General features: G+C 37.6%; 1 protein-coding gene across 7 annotated transcripts in view; it reads right to left on the reverse strand.

Annotated features, from left to right (window-relative positions):
* The window catches only part of fgd4a (FYVE, RhoGEF and PH domain containing 4a), a 54,551-nt gene that overhangs the window by 16,563 nt on the left and 17,504 nt on the right, over nucleotides 1-20,484 (reverse strand). For 6 of the 7 annotated variants that reach the window (XM_079873453.1, XM_079873456.1, XM_079873455.1 and 3 more), the window contains exons 2-4: nucleotides 16,930-17,016; nucleotides 3,653-3,793; nucleotides 2,137-2,299 (exon numbers count right to left, since the gene is read on the reverse strand). In XM_079873453.1, the coding sequence (XP_079729579.1) occupies nucleotides 2,137-2,299; nucleotides 3,653-3,793; nucleotides 16,930-17,016 (391 nt within the window). Of the gene's footprint in view, nucleotides 1-2,136; nucleotides 2,300-3,652; nucleotides 3,794-11,502; nucleotides 11,606-16,929; nucleotides 17,017-20,484 lie in introns of those variants that run through there. The other variant, XM_079873459.1, reaches the window with a different exon arrangement.

A 20,484-nucleotide genomic window follows, 5' to 3' on the forward strand; every position in this document is an offset into this window, starting at 1 on the left:
GTAAACCAACCCCATGCAGTTGTCTGGGGTCATGGCTCTTTGTTTAGCATTCATACAGTAAGTATGTGTCGGACCAGGCCAAACAGCTGCAGAAATTTTAGACCCTGGTTTACTCCATCAACCCTTGCTCCCTCACTTTGCTTCAGAGCTTACAGGATGAATTCCTGCACAGATTCTGACCCACACACAAAACAATGCACTAGAAAGGCAGGCAAAACAGGATAAGGGCTCGCAGGGAATTATTTGTGCGGAACTGGGGTTAATGGTCAGTCCATTTTGTTACGGTGGCCATTTGGTTTCATATGAGCTAACTCAGTGACCTCACACCAATGCTAAGCTACAGACATATAGCAGATGACTGTAGTGAATATTACAGCAGTAAAGCAGATGCATCATGGTTAAGGGCTATTAGTGCTTAAACCTACATAACAATAGTAAAAACAGTAATCAAGAGGCTTATACATTTCATAAAACAGCAGCGAAAGCAATATGATAGAAGACACCAATGTTTATTAAATAATTAAATGTATTAATAATAAATCACAATAAACAATTCTTCTGCCAATAATACAGTTAAATAAATAAGCCTAAATGTAGGCTGTTTATGCAACGTATACAGATCAAAGATCACTCTATGAATAGTGCAACTTGAACTTGGTATTAATATAAAATTCAACTTGGTATTATAGAATTCAAATCAAATGCGTCTGTAAATATACAATAAAAAACTTCCAAACTAACTAAATATATTTGGTACAATGGGACCATGAGTGTCTTTGGAAATTAGATGTTCATAGTTGTTTTGCTAAAGAAAACGTACACAGTTGTCCCTAATGTGATTTTGGAAACTGTTGTATGCTTTTAACATATGACGCAACATAACTACTACAAGGATGTGAGTTTATGTGTTTAGACCTGAATTAGTGTTCAACATATGTTTAAATAAATAAATGATTTCAAAATTCATGTTTGAGTGACAGTGTAAATAATGTTCAGAGGTGTAAAGAGTTCCTGAAAACCATATTTGAGTAAAAGTACAGATACTTTACTGTGAAAATTACTCCATTACAAGTTACACGTCACCAATTCCAATAAGACTTGAGTAAAAATCTAACCCTCGGTTTCACAAGCCTTGTTTGAGCTGTCTTAACCGAAAGCCACTAGTACTGGCATAAAACATGTCATTGCAATTGCTTTGTCTCAAGATGCACACCAGTAATGTTTTTTTTCTAAGACATGTTTATAAAAGCTACTTCGATCAAAGTCCTAATCCTGGCTTAATCTAAGGCCTGTCTGTGAAACCAGCATCTGATTTTAACAGTACTTGAGTATTTTACTAGTACTAAATGTGGGCTCAAACATGCACTAGTCCTCAACAACTAAGAGACATGCTATACACCACTATTAATGTTGTAGAATAACATGTGGAAGTCTCTTCAGCCACAGACCATAAACTCTTAAAAACCTATTAGAAATTCCAAAGGGAGAGGTTGGCCTACAAATGAATGAACAGTTCTATTGGCAGTAAAACATCATTTAGAGTAAGACATGAGCCATTCAAAAGTATCAATCTTTGCGCACTGAAGTACGCAGCTTTAAGCACTTTCAATGTAGTTGTACCAGAAAAAAGATGGCTAGACATAAATTGATAAATTAATCTTACCTCTCGTGTTGAAGTTATCAAACACAAAAGTAAATGTCTCATACAAAACCAGTTCTTTCCACAATGCTTAAGAAACACAGAATTGTACACTGGACGTTAAAGTTACAACTAACTTCTGCTTTTTTATCTTCTTGTGTAAGGTCAAAGAAGATCCGTGTGTGTTGATACATTTTTGATTTTACTGAACTGTTTTTACAACCTTTGTGAGACGTTTGTTCTTTCAGAAAAAAATAAAAATAGATCTTACTGACCCAAACTTTTGAATGGTAGTGTACCCATGAACTCAAAGTATAGGGCAGAATTTATATGTCAAACACTGATCATCAGCCAGACGTGTTTATCCAAAGCGACTTACAGTGCTTTCAAGGTAAACTTCAGGAAAACCAAACAAGATCAATTAACTTATTTGTGAGAATGTCAGTATCTACATTTCCCTGAACAGAGAAAAGAGAAGTAGAAAATGATCTGTTTACCTGTTCACCTCAAAGCGACTGATGAGGTTGGACACCCGGCCCTTCCCTACTCCTCCTTCTACTCCTCCCCCCTCCATGCTGGGTATGATGAGTAACGTTCCAGCAGCCAGAGGAAAGGAGACTTCCGTCAAAGGACTCTGAAGGTGTGCTGGCTTAGGAGGAACTGCAGAAAATCACAAAGAGAACAGAGATTATATTTACATGCTATAGCAAACAGCATGAGTGGAAGGCGAAAAGAGATTGAGACTGGAATAGGCTTCCTAGCTTTGTTCGGGAAGCAGACACACTCTGTCCGTTTAAATTTAGACTAAAAACACATCTCTTTAACCTGGCATACACAACACATTACCAATTTCAATTTTTCAAATCAGTTAAATGATTGTTAGGCTGACTAAATTAGGTCAACCGGAACCGGGAACACTTCCTATAACACCCAATGTACTTGTTACATCGTAAGAAGAATGGCATCTAAGCTAATATTAGTCTGTCTGTCTCATCCTTATCCTGAGGTTACAGACGGATCCGGGCCATATCCAGATCAGAAGGTGGACCTGCACCTATATATGACCAAAACGCAGCCCTGAATGTCAGCAGAGACCTTGTCTACTAGACAATCCCCTGTGAAGGCCTCGTCGACCTGACAGCCATCGGCACAGATCCTCAGCAGAGACCACAAGAACCAGACAGGTCCTGGAAGCTGTAATCACCACAAGGTGGCAGTGCAGCTTTAGTGTGTTGCGATGGAACCTGATAATTCTCAGCAAGGTGAGATCAAGTGCATCTGGAAGCAGGCTTCTGTCTCTACCTGTGGTGAGCGAATCACAGCTAATCTCAGTCAATCTTATGGGCTGGAGATACTGCAGAGCTCAAGGCTCCATCCAGATATAAATAGTGGGTGCCCACTCAATTCACACATCTCTAATTAAGTGAGTGTGGTCTTTGAGGTTTATGTCAGTGGACTTTTTGCCTTTAATTTTACATGGGAATATAGAGGAACGATACAATTTCTGATCTATGGAGGAGGGATTCTGTTCCGGCCCAATGTCGATCTTTGAAACATTTTGAAACCAACAATCGTATATGCAGTCAATGTTCTGAACACTTTTCAGTAAACATGAAGGATAAAGACATTATTAGAGTCTAGGATTGTCTATATTTTATTTAAAACCAAAGGAACTTCACAAATGTTTAACTGTGACGCATATCACTAGGAAATCATTCACACTTTTCAAACACACTCTGCTTAGTAATCAAGCTTGGGTTCAAGGACACTCTGAGAATGCTTTACTCATTTCAGCAGTGTTATTTCAGCATTAATCAGTAGCCATTCTGATTTGAATTCCGTTAGTGGTAACATTTAGTGTTCAGAGACTGTTGTAAAGGGGAAGACATGTTTGTGTGTAGTGGTTTAGCATGTACTTCTGGTAAATTTGTATGCATTTGCATGAGTAGTTATCAACACTGTGGAACTGAGTAAGGATTTATGCGTGTATGCATATTGTGCGCAACTCTCTACCTTGTGGTTTGGGATGCAGTGTTGGCCGTTTGTCTGAAACTCTTCCATTTACTCCAGTTTGGCTCTTATTGCTGAATCTGCATCCACGATTCAACTTTTCATTTGGACGACCTTGCTCATCAGGACTGCTGCTGCCAACAGCTGTAGGAGACAAAAGAAGGATGGAAATAAATGGAATGGTAGCCATTTCAAAAGCAGTTTATTTGATGTACTGTAAAAGCCATACTGTATGCAGACTTCAACTGAGTAATATGAACATGCAAATACAGGCTTCTGGCTTCTGTGCAGAAGTGAAATGCAAGAGGTCTGTTTTTTGTGCTCCTGATCTCAGTCAGGGCTGGTATAAAAGTGGCCTTGAAACTAAAAGTGACTTCAACTTGAAACAAAAAGCTAAAAATAACCACAAGTTCCTCTGCATCAATTGCAGAACAAGCAAAGTGTTTCAGATTGTTTGGATGATCAATATTCAACCTATGAGGAAGCTTTTTTGTTCACCTCAACCAAGAAATGTTTCCTGAAAAATGTTTCCTGAAGCTTTAGCAAATAAGGCACGCACATATCTGTAGACAATGACAGATGGCCTAGAAAAGCTCAGATCTAAAAATGACATGGGTCATTATGTTGCACATGAGGGATTCAGTTCTGTTCTAAATATGGAAAAATAACTGCATGCAAATTATCTTTGTTCTATGGATGGTTGTTTCCGCGACGGAATAGAAAACATGTCAAATAACTTTTTTTCTCATGTGGTTCTCACATTGTACGAGCAAAACTTCAATCATTCCAAAACATCAGTACACTAATAAAGTCTCCTGGAAAAAGAATAAGTAAAAAAGTAACAAAATCTTAAAAAAAAAAAGTACAGACACATACCTGTTTATACATCAAGACAACATGAAATGCATTTGCAACCCATTTAACTTTCATAATGCAGGGCTGCCAACCTTTTAGTTTAGCTTGGAGTGAGATTTTTTTCTTGTATGTAAAAACAAATATTGCATCACAATAAGTGTAATTGTGATTGTCAAAACATTTGGTAACTAAATAGAATTTTATGAAGTTTAGTGACAACATGCTACAATGTTTACTTTGTACAATGACTGGTAGGATACAGTTTTTATTATTGCTTGACAAAAATTTCAAGATTTCAATTTCATTCTTGTGATTTGATTCCGATTTTGATTCAATATTGACTAATTTGGATACATGTTTATTTTAAATTTTATTTAAAAAAATAAATCTCAACTAATGCTGTAAACATAGAGGGCCCAATCTGCTGGTATTATTAAAGATTAAAAATAAATTAAATTAAATATAATGCAGTTTTTGTTATAATAACAATTATTTAATGACATAAGTACAAATATAATAAATATGTAATATAGTGCTCAGCAAAATCTCCTCTCTAGCTATTTTTTCGATTCAATTAACATGCTATGGTCATTAAATGGCTTTCCTGAGGTAAATGTAACGTTATGTGACATAATTGTTCTCCTGCTGTTATATTGACCTCTTTCCGTGGTTGAAAAACACTAATTGGTCGATATTATGTATACTTTCGGTAAGTTGTACTGCATCTTTAAATAAAAAAGTAACAGATGATCGGTTCACGTGCACTTGAACTGAGGCGCTCAGCGATCTGTCACGTCACATTTACAAGCGCCAAACGTATTTTTTTCTGTGCGTGAGAAACTGGATGTGTGGCGTGAGAGCGTGTGAAAAGTGTCAATTGCGTGAGTCTCACGCTCAATGCGTGAGAGTTGGCAGCCCTGATAATGTGACATTTCCGGTGTAAAATGTTTGAGTAAATGTAATTAGTTAGCCTACCGTATTTAAGTATCTTTTTGGCTACTTTGCAGTTGTACTGAGTATCAAAGATATTAGCAACTTTTACTCGCTACTTGACATTTTTGTAATGTATATGCATGTATATGCATATGTATATGTATATTGTAAGTATATGCACTCTTTACTCCATTACTTTTGTGATAAGTAATCCAATTACTCATTACATTTTGCATGGCACCCATAGACAGTATAAGAAGTGGACAGAGCTATCTCATTGGAACTCAAGTGAAGCCAATTTTTAGCGATTTTTTAGGACTTCCGTTCCTGACGCGCAGACTCAAACCGACTCAAACAGAGCTTGACGACGTAGATGTGACGTGAGCAACCCGTCTGTCTTCTAGTGGCTGTGGCATGAGAAATCTGAATCATTTCCTTCCGAATCTTGCAGAGACGGAGAGCGTGAGTAGGAGCTGTCCATGAGCTAGGAGCAGGATCAACTTTTGCTAGGTATTCTGATTAATTATTTTGTCATTTTGCCTCCACGTCTCCCCGATTGCGCGCGAGCTTCTCCTCCCGTCCATACGGTAATCTCTCTATTGTGCGACAGAGTCGCGTGGTTATGACGCAATCGTTAGCCTACTTTTACAAAAACTGTTTCTACGGGGCCATAACATAAGCTACAAGGTAATAGAGCATTTTATACATTGTCGTGTTTCTTTAGAAATAAATAATGGACAAATGGAGTCTTCAAACGCCTCAGATGTAAAGTTATTCGCTGTCAAAGTGACGCCAAAATGAATGGGAGTCAATGGGATGCTAACAGCAGGTGAAGTTCTGCTACAAGATGGTGGCACGCGGCCGGCTTCAACTTCCGGTCGACTTCCTTCCCGCTTGATGGCACCTAACTTTTTCTGCAGCAGTTTATTTCTGCTACAGAAGAAGTGATATCGCCATCTACGGGGCATAGAGTGTACAATATATTGTGCGTTTTGCCCTTACCCAAACTTGTCAACAAGGCTACATTACGCAAATGTGATGCATTAGCAGGTAGTTGCTGAATCGCAGGTGTTTCATTTGAGATGAAAACATGACTGAAGCCAGTGATGACGAAGGAGGAGTTATCAGCAGAACAGACATCTGACAGGAGTTATCACATCCTGACGTCACGTGTCTTTACGGGATGTGTGTGAACGCACTCACAGATTCCAGAAAATCACTGGCAGAGTGAACAAACTAAAATCAAACGATCCCGGGACACATTATCCTTGTATTTTCCGGAATCTCTGTGTGAAAGGGGCTTTAGTTGTTGAGGACTAGTGCATGTTTGAGCCTACATTCAGCACAAGTAAAATACTTAAGAGTATCTGATTTTAACAGTACTCAAGACCTTTACTCAAGTCATATTGGAATTGGTGACTTGTAACTTGTATAACTTGTAAAAGTCATTTTTGCTGTATGGCATCTGTACGGCATCTGTACTTTTACTCAAGTATGGTTTTCAGGTAATTTTTACACTGATAAAATGTTTGGAGGGACTTGGATTTATCCTTTAGAAAATGACTTGATCTTAAAATGGTCTCTGGCAGGTTTTTGGGGGAAGGGGTTTAAAAATAAGAGGACCTGGTGATATCATCCAAAAAGTTATTTCAGAAGCGGAGCAAGTTGTTACTTTTTAATAAAATACATTGATGTTAAGAAATGAAGTTAACGTGACTTCTCCTTCAGAATTCACCTTATTTTGCTTCCATAATGTACTTTCATGTGAAGCAGAATGTACTTTCATGTACTGCAACTGCATAGATGGCATTTATGGGAGAGTTCATGTAAGATTTTGCTGATTTAAATGTGAATTTGGCAAGCAGTTTTTTAAACTTCAGTATTTCCCCATTTAAGTACTGTAGGTTAGACTGGGTAAACCCAGCCTGATCTGCCGGAGATTTGATTTCGCCCTGCAGCTCAGGCTGGAAACCTGTACATTTATCTCTACTGCTTCCTTTACAAATTTGCGGGAACCAATCACAAACTGGCTTATTCACCTGGCGCGCTATTGGCAGGTTTAATCCAATCCAATTCCAGAGCCGTTACGGCTCTGTCCAATTCCTTTTAACCTCTTGACGATGCTCAATGGCTTCTTTTTAGCAAACAACTCGCTCGAGTGGGTGTAAATACCACTAACTTTCATGTTTTTTTGCATAACCTGCAAAAATAGCTCGATTCCATTGCTGCTTCTGCAAACCGCTGATCAACACGTTTGGTTACACATTTCCTGCCTGGAGTTTTCGCGTCACTCTGCAAAGTACGTCACCTGGATCATTGGTCTGATTGGTTGAAGGACTATCCAATTGCGTACAGAGTCATTTGAACTATGCCCGTTGATCACGCCTCTTGTGCAGGAGAAAATACATAGCAGACTCCCTAGACCAATGTTCAATCTTAAAAGATTGAGCTTGGTCTGGTGATAGCCAGACTAACTGTAGGTAGGAGTTGGTATTGCATGCCTGTAGGCATTGCAAATATGGCCACAGAGTAAACTGACTTTGCTTTTCTATAAGAAATAAAAAAGCAATTGCATAAAATTTGCAGACAAGATAATAATGCCATTGCAACGTTGACATTATTAGTGCACAATGGAAGCTAGTTTCCGCCACAGAATAAACATTTATCTCACAATTCTGACTTTTTTTCTCACAATTGCGAGTTTACATCTCGCAATTCTGACTTTCTGTATTTCTGACTGATATAAAGTCGCAATTGTGATTCAAAAGATTCATTTTGAGTCCATAAACATAAAATACACATGTGCACACAACATTAACAGTTATATTGAAAGTCTAGCCCTCTTTTTTGACATCTTAGAAATCCTCATTTGGATGCAATAAACAGGAAATCCACGTGTGTTGCTTTCTACTGTAAACCATCTTGTCAAAGGCACGCATGCAAATGAAGAGCCCATGTCCTGTTAAATTAAAGCATGGGGATGTTAATGCATTAGTGAGCACAAAGATAGTCTTTCTATGGCTTTCAGCCCCTTTCTTCACTTAGGCCAATCTAAACATCTTAGGCCAATAGGCTGCATGGGACTGTCCGTGTCTGACAATGAATGATGCTGTTGTGCTGGCAGTAAATATATGGTGGTGGTGATGGTGTAAGAACAGCTTCATGTGTGATTGGTCCATTCATCTGAGTCTTTTGGCTCAGTTTGTGGCTAGGATTGAAACAAGCTTTCTTTTAAAGCTGGGGAGAAAGCCTCTAAATGCCTGTATTTTAGTAGCTACATTTACTTTACATGGACATTTTTTTTGTCTCAACCGGAATGAAATCATTCTGATTGATAAATCCAAACATAGTGTTTACATGAATGCTAAATTAAGTGATCGGGCTGATGTGTGCGTTTATGTCACAAAGCTTTAAAACAGATGACTTTCTTTTGACATGCGCTCACTGCACGAATATAAGTTACCCATTGTTGGTGCATACTAACCATCATCCTGTCATTGCTTCTTTTCTTTATTCGGGTCCAAATAAGGAGATGATGAGCACACAAAGATTTGTGTCGTGCTGTTATATTTATCAAACGCCCCTTCCCGCGCCCAAAACAAGCTGTCTGCAGATGAGAGTCTAAAGCAAAGACTGTCCCGCACCACTTCAGGATATTTTAACGAATTATTAGGGTCCATGTAAACGCAGCTACTGATATCAGAATTTGTTTCGATATCAGAGTCTAAAAATATATATATTTTTAATATATCCCCAGTGAGTTTGTCCGTATTAATTTATTGCCTGTTTACTCAATGACACAAAGTCTTATGCAAACATCTAGAAAACTTGCAACCATCCACAACACTAGCACTGTGACAGTGAGTTGTGCATAGGCAAGCTCCACCCATGCTTCCGTAAAATTTGGATTTGAATTAATATATAAAATATAAATTAATAAAAAATATTGTATTAATATACAAATGTTAATTTTTGTAAATAATTAAAGTACTACATTAAAATACTACAGAAAAGACAACAATAGTACCGGTACTTTCCTACTAAGTATAAAAAACTTGAAGAAACAGGCAAAAATCGTTAATATATAATTAAGATTAAAGAGCCTGTTGTGCTTTCACACATTCGTTCTTAACACATTTCTCATTCTTTTTCTATTTAAAGGTCATGTGTGATCAGGGCCAGTTGTCAAAATGAAGAAGTTGCAACACTGCCGGAAAAGTTCTCTGATGCTACATGTGAAAAACATTGTAAAATTAATAGTTTGAACACTCACAGGTTTAGAAGATGCATTCTAACATAAATAAGAATGCTGTCAAACGGTATGAGCCAAAGTTCTGAAAGAGCCGACAACACTTCACAAGGTTTAGTTGTAAACCTGTCACACAGGACTCAAAATGAAAATTGACACTGTGGAAAGAAATGTCATCAAACTGGATAGATGCAAAGACGAAGAGCTTCTCTTCATCTGAACAGATACATTTTTAGACCTATTACTAGAAGAGTTAAAGATTTTCTTACTAAAATCAGACCAAACTCTGAAACTCTCGCTCTATCCGTTATACAGTTATGTGTGTCGTTATTTTACACAAGACAAATTACCATGGTTTTAACCTTTTTCGTCGAAGGTGCTTAAAGGCCATTTCCAGCAATTAGTATCATAGTTTTAACAGCATTTTGGTGCTGATGTCTGATATACGGATAAAAGATGGAAAGTGGTTGGAGAGGAGGTAGATTTACCAGAAAAGGCAGCTTGGCAATTTTGCTGGAATTAACCTTAGCTTGTTTGTATAAGCATACCTGCCTAACAAAACATCTAAAGCATCCCTCAGGTGAACAATGCAGCTAACCTCAGGGCATGGCCTGGATCAGTCTATCTAACTGGCCTCTGAGTTACCATGGCAACCTCTTCCCATAATCCCCTGTCTGGGAAAAGCGATGAAATAGAAACTGTGCACATCACAACAGAGAAATCAACTGCATGTATATCTATTAGAAATGTCTCTCTGGGTTTTGCAGCTGTAATGATAGAAGAGTGAGCCAGGTCGATGTCAAACCACGTGTGGCCTAGTGAATGTAAACTAATAATTGCAGCTAAAATGAGAGCATGGGAAAAAAGTTCAAATGTTCCGCATTCCCAGAGTCTAAAACACAGATTTGTGCCAACTTTGGCATTCCTAGCTAAGTATAGAAAGGAAAAAGAAGTCTGTGGTCTGACCTGACATATACAGTGAGCTCAGTTAAAGATAATGGCTTCATTATCAGAACAACATCTGATAGCAACAGTTTGTTCCAGTAAAGGATTAATGTCTGACCTTTGGTCACTAAACTCCTTTCATTTTTGTACATGGAAGTTTGACACATAACATCCACTTTTAACTAGTTATGGTTACAAATAGCAACATAATTATCAACCTTACTTGTAAAATTTCTAGGTTCTGTACTATCAATAAAAACCTTGTGGGAAAGTACCAACACAGAACAGCTCATTTAGTTCGCAAAACGAAGTGGGAACTGACCATAAGGAGCAGGAATAGCGAGCAAAAGTGTTTCAGAGCTTATCCTGCAATACAGGAACATAAAGAGGCAATAAAAACTTGAAGGAAGTTAGAAATGCACGCATGTAAAATGCATTTCCTTTACCATACAATGGTGCTAGATGAAAAATGCAAACTAACAAGACTGAAAAATGTGAGCAGCTTAAACTTGTTCTTACATGTAGGAAAACAAACCCATGAGAAAGTCAGAAATAAAGCAGACAGTTGACCAAATGTCTGAGGAAGACATAATTCTGCAATAAAAAAATAAATTAAGTAGATTCATATTTAAAATATTCATGTAAATAACAGAACAATTACAAAATAAAATAAGATCAAAATTAATGCAATCTAACAATGTCACACTCACAAAGAATAAAACAAAAACTAATGCGTGTCAAAATACACAAAAGCTTTTTCAGCGTCCTCCGCTAATGTACTGTTGCCAAGTTGAATTATACTGTCAACCAATGAAAACACAGGACTAGCAGGGGTAAGGTTGTGATCAGTGTTAAACCAGAGTAATCTCACCTTCTGTCTGTTAAAATTAGTCCAAATAATCCCAGGACAATGAGTAAAATATAAGAGCCGTTTTCTTCATTCAAGCCATCCGGTCCTCTATAAACCACAGACTGACTGAAACTCTGCCACAAAGACACGAGGAAACGGCTCCTCCCTCTACACACACACACACACACTGCACGCTCAAACGCAACTGGCCACTTGCTTTCAAACACCGTCATAACCAAAGGTCTCATGTCTTTTGTGGTGGAAATCTTTGTATTATCACATTAGTTCACTCAACAATAAATTATAGTATAATATTTATTTATTGTTTAATTGAAAAGCCATTCTTAAAAATTTCTCCTTTTGTGTTCTGGAGAAGAAAGAAAGCACAGGTGTGGAATTTAGTTAATGATGACTACGTTTTTTTCTTCTTCCATGAATTAACCCTTTAAAACCTTCAGAGCACAGTCCAGTGTGAGTATTGTTGCATTTTTGAATGGAGTGAGACTCAGGAGTTTGACTGTGAGGGCAAGACAAGTGATGCAATTATTTGATTGTAGATGAAATGAGAAACAAATGCAATAGACCTTAGTCAGGGTGGATGACATACTTTTTGTCTATTGAAAGGTTTTTTGGAAGGATGTTTTGTCAGTTGAACAATTAGCATGTCATTAAACACCACTATTCATTGAATGCAGTGTACTTCTATCCCTCAAAACCTCGTTTTCATTCCTGTCAAAAACCCTTACAAGTCTATGGTGCCCAGCCCTCTCAAATCTCTGTGTACTTGTACTAGTGGCACATAAACCCTCTGACGGGGACACACAGACACACCGTTCAAGTTCATTAAACTGTTTACCAGATTCCACTGCAGATCTGATTTACTTTAATCTCATTTTGACATCAAGTGGGGACCGAAGAGTTGTGTCCTGAGAATCTGGTATTGCACAATCATCTTGACCAACTCAACCAAACTCAACTCAAACCTAAAGTATGTCTATAACAACTTGTGCTCTCAGACTTTCTGTTGCATACAGTAAATGAAGTAAAATGTTCATATTCTGCTTTGCTGCTTGGAACACTTCCCGTGCTAAAATGAAGCTATGTTTAGTATTTGCAGAAATGCAGATACGACATCTAAACATCAACCTGCTGTCAGTGTACAGTCTATGATGTGATGATCCAGACATGAAGATAATGAGAAGTCCAACAGGTAAAGCAGGATTTAAAAAAATTTTTTAGGATCAATCACTGCAGGAGGAAACCGAAAACTCAATTAGTGATTAGATATATAATGTTTAGCATTTATACTGTTCAAAAGTTTGGGGTCAGTAAGATTATTTTTTAAATGCTTTTGTTTTTATTCCTGTGATATAAAAATTGAATAACATGAATTTTCAGCATTATTACTCCAGTCTTCAGTGAACATTTCATATTATTATGAATATTGAAAACTGATGTGCTGCTTAAAATTGTGGAAACAGTGATACATTTTCTTTCCAGGATTCATTTATTAAGTTCAAAATAGTTATTTATTTAATATAGAAATCTTTTGTAACATTATAAAATGTCTTTACTGTCACTTTTGATCAATATAATGCATCCTCGCTGAAGAAAACAATTTCTTTAAAAATAACTGACCCCAAATGTTTTAATAGTAGTGATGCTTCAACACACTGCACACATATGTAAATAAAAGCTACTCGACCACTAGGTCATATACTCCAAAACCAAACCATTAACCACCTGTTCAGTTCTCATGTAATCAACTCAGTGCCATCTCTTACATTTGGCATTATCATAAGTCCACTATTGGAGTAAGCTCAGTGTTCACGTCTCTGAGCTTAAACAAGTGTGACCAGCACAACTAATGTAATGCCATGTCACCACAGACCATTCATTTGTATTCCCATATTGACTAGAGAACAAAAACTTCTCCGGTTAATAATGATGTGACAAATGAAAACAAACTTGTGAAGGTATAACATGGCATTTGATTACACATGGAGCTACAGACACTCACATCACAATGTAATATGACGGAATATGTAATCCTGTATTTGAAATTACAGGTACATTTATTCATCAAGCACTTTTATCCAAAGGTGGTTGCTAACAAGTGGCTAAATGGGACTAGAGAGTTTGTAACATTAAACATCACTCCAAACAAGTAAACTCGTCTACTCTCTAGTCTGCTTTCACAGCCTCGTGGTGTTTATCACACTCTTGCAAACTATTATTACTCAAACTTCCAGGGATATTTTTTCAAACAAAGACTGAAAAAGTTGTCGGAAGCTTAGTAGTGGCGACGTTGAAGTAACGCGAACGTGGTGTAATTTGTTTATAGCTGTGGCATAACAAATTTAAGAATCTGTTTAAGATCTGCTGATCCTTCATCCTGAAATAACATCACATGAAAAACTAAGGTGGAGTAGTACATTGTATTTACTATTTAGCATTTAAGGTTAAGATGATGATATCAGATGAATGATTCTGCATAGGTTCCAGCAAGAGTTTTCTGCCAGTTACTGTTCTCTTTATTGTAAGTCAAATGAGCCAGATTACAGAGACCCTCACCTATTGTCTTTAATTGCCCTTGGATTAGGACTGGTGATACTCTAGAGTCTGGGGTGGGTCCCTATACCTGGATACTTCTTTTGCATGCTTAGTTTAAAGTCGTCACCCAGGTGTTTTGTCACTGCCTCCTAAAATCTATATAAACTACAATGTATGACTGCCTTACTGGGACTTGATGACTGCAGCTACGAAACAGCACATTCTCAATAAAGAATCCTGCTGAAGGAGATACAATCAAGTCTCCTGGTCTTCGCTTCTGAATTTCCAACATAGTCTACATTTTGCTTTTGTATTTATGCTTCAAAATTAATAAAAGGTTTTTTTACAATGAACAAAACATGTAAGAATCATAAGCTTTGCATCAGTTTGGAAAGGCCTGAAAAACATCACCAATTGCAAGACACCATCCCCCAGCACTTTATCGAATCAACAACTGCCCGACGATTTGAATGAGTTTTATTGCAAGTTTGAAAAACCCTGTCTTCACACCCCCGACCTTCTCCCCATGCATCCATCAACACCTCCAGCAACCCCATTCTGCTTCATTCCTGCTTCAAATGCTCCACTATCATCCCCATCCCAAAGAAACCCAAAATCATAGGAATGAATGACTACAGACCTGTTGCCTTAAAGGACAAGTTCGGTATTTTACACTTAAAGCCCTGTTTACAGATCGTTTCTGATGAAATAGAACGGTTAAGATTAAAATTTGGACAGATGCTGCTGTCCCGAGAATTTTAGGTTTCTTTCGCTTTCCCAAACACCAGTAGACTGGGTGTATAGGTGCACTCGAACAATCCTTCCTAATACGCATTAAACTTTCGTTTACAAAGACGTGAAACTCACCGAGTGGTCAGGGGTTGTTCACTGATACGCTAACACAAAAATCGCTGCAAAAGATGCTTTCCAACAGGTTTTATCGTAGTTTTTGTCTCCTCCATTGACTTGTATTGGATGTGATGTGAGGTACGGTATTACTCCGCGCGGAAACTGAAATGGGGTTGTTTTCTTCTTCTTCTTCTTCTTTTTTTTTTTTTTTTTTACGGCGGATCGCAAACTGAAATGCCAGTGGTTTGCTTGCAAAGGTGCATTATCGCCACCAACTGGGCTGGAGTGTCTATTATTCAAGCTCTCAACGGAAGAATGTACGGGTGTGAGACGTTTGGAAAAATAGGTCCACAGTTTTACAACGAATGGTAAAACACCTGTTGGAAAGCATCTTTTGCAGCGATTTTTGTGTGAACATATCAGTGAACACCCCTGACCACTCGGTGAGTTTCACGTCTTTGTAAACGAAAGTTTAATGCGTATTAGGAAGGATTGTTCGAGTGCACCTATACACCCATTCTGGAGGTTTTGGGGGAAGCGAAAGAAACCTAAAATTCTCGGGACAGCAGCATTTGTCCAAATTTTAATCTTAACCGTTCTATTTCACCAGAAACGATCTGTAAACAGGGCTTTAAGTGTAAAATACCAAACTTGTCCTTTAATGTCTGTGGTCATGAAGTCATTTGAAAGACTGGTGTTGGCATACCTGAAGGACATTACTGGACCCTTGCTGGACCCCCTGCAGTTTCAATCAAGCAAACAGGTCTGTAGATGATGCACTCAACAAGGGACTGCATTACATCCTGCAACATCTGGACAAGCCAGGGACTTATGTGAGGATCCTGTTTGTGGACTTCAGCTCGGCCTTCAAACCTCCATCTGTCAGTGAATCACCAACTTCCTGACAGATAGGCAGCACCCAGTGAGGACAGAAAAATTCACATCCAACACCCGCAAGATCAGCTCTGGCGCCCCCCCAGGGATGTGTGCTCTTCCCACTACTCTTCTCCATGTACACCAAAAACTGTACTGCAAAAGATCCCTCTGTCAAGCTCCTGAAGTTTTCAGATGACACCACACTCATCGACCTCATCCAGGATGGTGACGAGTCTGCTTACAGACAGGAGGAAAAAGAACTGGCTGTCTGGTGCAGTCATAATAACCTGGAGCTGAACATACTCAAAACAGTGAACATACTCAAAACCCCCCACCCACCCATCAGTACAGAGAATCATCAGTACACTCCTCCCCACTCTCCAAGAACTGTACTCATGCAGAGTGAGTAAAAGGGTAGGCAAAATCACTCTTGACCCCTCACACCCAACAAGCCACTTCCTCTTTGAACTGTTGCCGTCTGGCCGGCGCTACAAAGCACTGAGCGCCAGAACAGCCAGACAGACGAAAAGTTTCTTTCCTCAGAAAAAATCTATTGGGTTTTTGTTGAGGGAACCAGGGTGATGCTATCTTTTGGCTTGGTCTACAAAAACATGTCTTCCATGTACCACTCTATTTCTTGCATAACAATATGAGTTTTTGCCCTTAACACAGAGAAGCAACAAGCGAAAAGTGATTTTGTAGATTGCATGGTTTCTATTTATGTGGTGACATGCTTGGCAACCCACCGTATAAGCTCATTGGTACAGTCACTCTGCCCCACAAATTGGACATTAAACATCAAATATGGACTGAATTAACTGCAAAATTCTCCAAAGTCATCTCCATGTTAACCTTCTTCCATTAATCAAAAGAAACAAGAAAAAAAATGAGGGAAAACAGACCAAAAACTGAGGTGGCCCACTGACCCCAGAGGATGTTCAGTCATGCACATTAATTTCCATAACACTTAAAACTACTACATAACATGTAAATGTATCTGTTATCTCTTACAACAAATCATAAATACAACAGCTCGCAGCTGCAGGTTTTTTAGGAAAGATTCATTCTGACAAAAATGGCAGACTCCCATGGGTCCAAGCTCCAAGTCTTAATGCTCAGAGAAAGGAAGAGACAGAATAAGAAGGAGAGGAAGGGAGGGATATTGCCCACCTTTGTTCTGAGCGATTTTCACCCCAACACAAGGTTCCTCTTCATCAGATTGTTTGGAGGGAAAGCAGCGGGGGTTGCCAGCTTTATCTGAAAGACAACATAAGAAATATTTAGTCCGTTTTATTCTCGCTATTATGCATAAAGTATAGTCTTAAGTGTCACAAGATCCTTCAGAAATCATTCATATATGCTGATTTGGTGCTCAAGAAACATTCTTATTTGTAACGAGGATGTGGGAAGGAGGAGGCGGGAACCGAACATTCAACAAACTTTAATACCAAAAATAAAACAAATACAAAACAAAAGTAAAAGACAGCAGCCCCTCACGGACGACTGCTGTCACATAAAATAAAACATAAACATAAAATAAAATAGTTTAGGCCATCTACATTCCAGTAACTAAAAAAATTAAATAATTTTGAGGTACTTTCATGATGATCTCGATACAAATGGAAAATAAGGGGGATAGACATACTGAGAAACTTGTGGGTAGGCTAAATAAAAGAACAGGAAGAACACTAAAATGACACCAAACCGGTCAAGAACATGTCTGGATCACTACATGTAGCCACCAGAAACAGCACACTCATATGTACTTGTTAATGTTGAACATGATGGTTGTGAGGATTTGATCCCATTTAGATATGAATGCCAATGCCATTTCATCCCAAAGGTGTTCAATGGATTTCAAGTCTGGCTTTTGTGCAGGCCAGTTCTTTAAAGTCTGCGTGAACCGGAAGTTGCAAACAACTTTTCTCCAGTGTTGTGACGTATTTCCCAGTGAAACGGAATATTGAACAGAGGGCAGGGTTTTACTCTAGTGCTCCTCCTCTCCATCTCTCACTCGTAACAGGCTAACGGTTTGAGGGGAGTGGTTAAGCGCTTCCCAACCCAAGCCGTCAAACCTACATCATCAGAGAAGGAACGCCATTCCAGACCGGAAGTAACTTTTCAGGCTTTGATTAAAGATTACGACGGCAAACAATATTTTTCTGTGTATTAACTTGCACGGATTAATTTTTCACCACAAGACTAGTAATATGCGCTAACAAAGTAAATAGGGTCAATTTTGCTTTCAGTTGGACTTTAACACAAGACTCAAATGATTTTGATATGAATCTCGCTTAGGGCAAAGAGAATTGTCCTGATGTAATAGAAAAAGACCCTCAGCAAATTATACCAAATTGAAAGCTTATTATAATTTCACAATATAAAATAAATAAATAATTACATTTATTTATTTATTTATTTTATATTGTGAAATTATAATAAGCTTTCAATTTGGTATAATTGAACCGCTCATCTATCAATTTTAGATGAAGTTGAAAGCTTAAAATAATGTCATTATGCAAAATAAAAATAAACAATTTAATTATACAAAAATATTTAACTCATATAAAGTTAAAAAAAAAACACAATGATTGAAAACTAAATAAATAGGTCTAATTTAATTTGGATGCAAAATATAAATTTTACCTTAGAAGCGAAACCATAAAACTGTATTAGGATATTATGATTGTAGAACAATAAAGACAAATGTATTCTGGATGATAAAAACACTGAGCAGAAGGTCTGCATGTGAAGAGAGTTTGAGAGAACATTAATCCAGCATTTGTAGCAAAACAAAAGAAAAGTAAATCCCCAGAGACATACCAGCAATTAATTCTCTCTATTTCTAATGCACATAAAAGATGAAAGCCAAACAGTAAACAAGTGGCGTGTGGTTTCCAATTGTTCACACATGTGCGCATGAAGGCACACTTTGAGACTCACACGGTTTATAAAGCGCACAGCTGAAAATAGAAAATAGTACAACACTGAGAGAAAATTAAAGAGGCTGGGGAAGTTAAGAGATATACTGTAGTGATGAATGATGAAGAACTCAAGTACATTAACCAGCTGAAACGTAAAGCATAAAATACACCAAATGTTTAAATGAAGCAAACAGAGAATGTAACAAAAGCAGTCAGTTTAATGTTTAAACAAGTTTAAAGTAAGCTGTATTTTGAGCGGAACAGGGTGTGTGTGTGTGTGTGTGTGTGTGTGTGTGTGTGTGTGTGTGAGAGAGCATTTTATCCTGGGAGTGAGATTAAAGCAAGGTTTTTTCCTTGTACCATCTGGAGCCCTTGTGACAGAAGGATTTGGTGACCCCCCCCGCACACTCAAACGTACACACATGTTCACATAATAGTTATTTTTAATGGCAGCTTTTCAAAAAAAAAAAAAAAAACCTTCTGTAAGCTAACACAAAACAACCACAACAAACAAAGTTTAACAGACATGAAAGAAGGGCTGGTGGGACCATTAATAAAGCCTTTTTTATGACCGATCATATGAGCCTTTTTTACGACTCTCCCAATAAACGCTGCACAAATCAGCACACTGAATGGAGTACTGAGATGTGTAGAGCTGGATAACCATCCAAATTGTTTCCATGACACCTCAATTAATCAGTTTGCTTGGTTATAAACACAAAATACAGTCATCTTTTATTTGAATACAAATGAAGAATAGCAATGACATGTTTATGAGGTTATTTATGATATTGTGTAGCATGTAATTTAGCATTTATGTGGAGCCCTTGTTAGAGCATTAGAGTACATTTGCCATGAATCATGTTCACAGTCGAGTGGCCATAATGAATGTAAACACTGTGGTATTCAATAAGGCAGTGAATTATGGATTTGGTCAATGTAACAATAAATGCTCCCGTAAATTAGGCTTAATCAATTTCCAGTATGTATGCATGCATTTAATGTAATTGTAACCAACTATCAGAACACTGAGCTGAACTATGATGCATGTAACCACTTCCTACCAAAATACGACAGCATGCAGCTACTGTCATTATTACTACTGTAATAGTAAATTAATAAGAGATTGCGTTTAAACTGGGTAAGAGCAAGAACATATCAGAACAGTCACAATTATTATTATTGTTTAATGTTTTTTCTTCATGATAATGCAATTTAGCACAGCTTTCTCACAGTAATATTCAATGAATGAAGACAATACTAATAACTGACCACCGCAATCCTTACTTGTGCGGGTCATATTTCACTAAAAAATAATCCAATTATTTTTTGGGGAAGAAAAAAAAAACCTTGACTTTTTTTGCAATTATCATTATTCTCAATATGGTTTGTTTACTGTATTACATTACAATTATTAAAAATAATACAATACATTTTAAATTAATCATTAAGTTTTAATGAAAATAATGTCCCAATGTAAAAAAAACAAAAAACATAATGAGCTAAAAAAAAAAATTGCCTTTTTTTTTTAAGCAAAAGATAATTTAACATGTCGTATTTCTCCTCCCGTGACCCTAGAGAGAATAAGTGGTATGAAGGAATGGATGGATATCTTATATCTTTTGATTTTGGGATGATATACTGTATGACCTGGGGGCCGTTGCATAAACCGCTAAGACTAGTCTTACAAGTTAGTCATCACATTCTTTACTGTAAGACTGTTCAGATCTGTTTTAAGTCAGGTAAAAAGTAAGACTGATTGCCCCTTGACTAACCAACCACTAGTTGGTCATACTAATAC

The sequence above is a fragment of the Squalius cephalus genome (genome assembly GCF_949319135.1).
Source record: "Squalius cephalus genome assembly, chromosome: 6".
NCBI lineage: Eukaryota > Metazoa > Chordata > Actinopteri > Cypriniformes > Leuciscidae > Squalius > Squalius cephalus.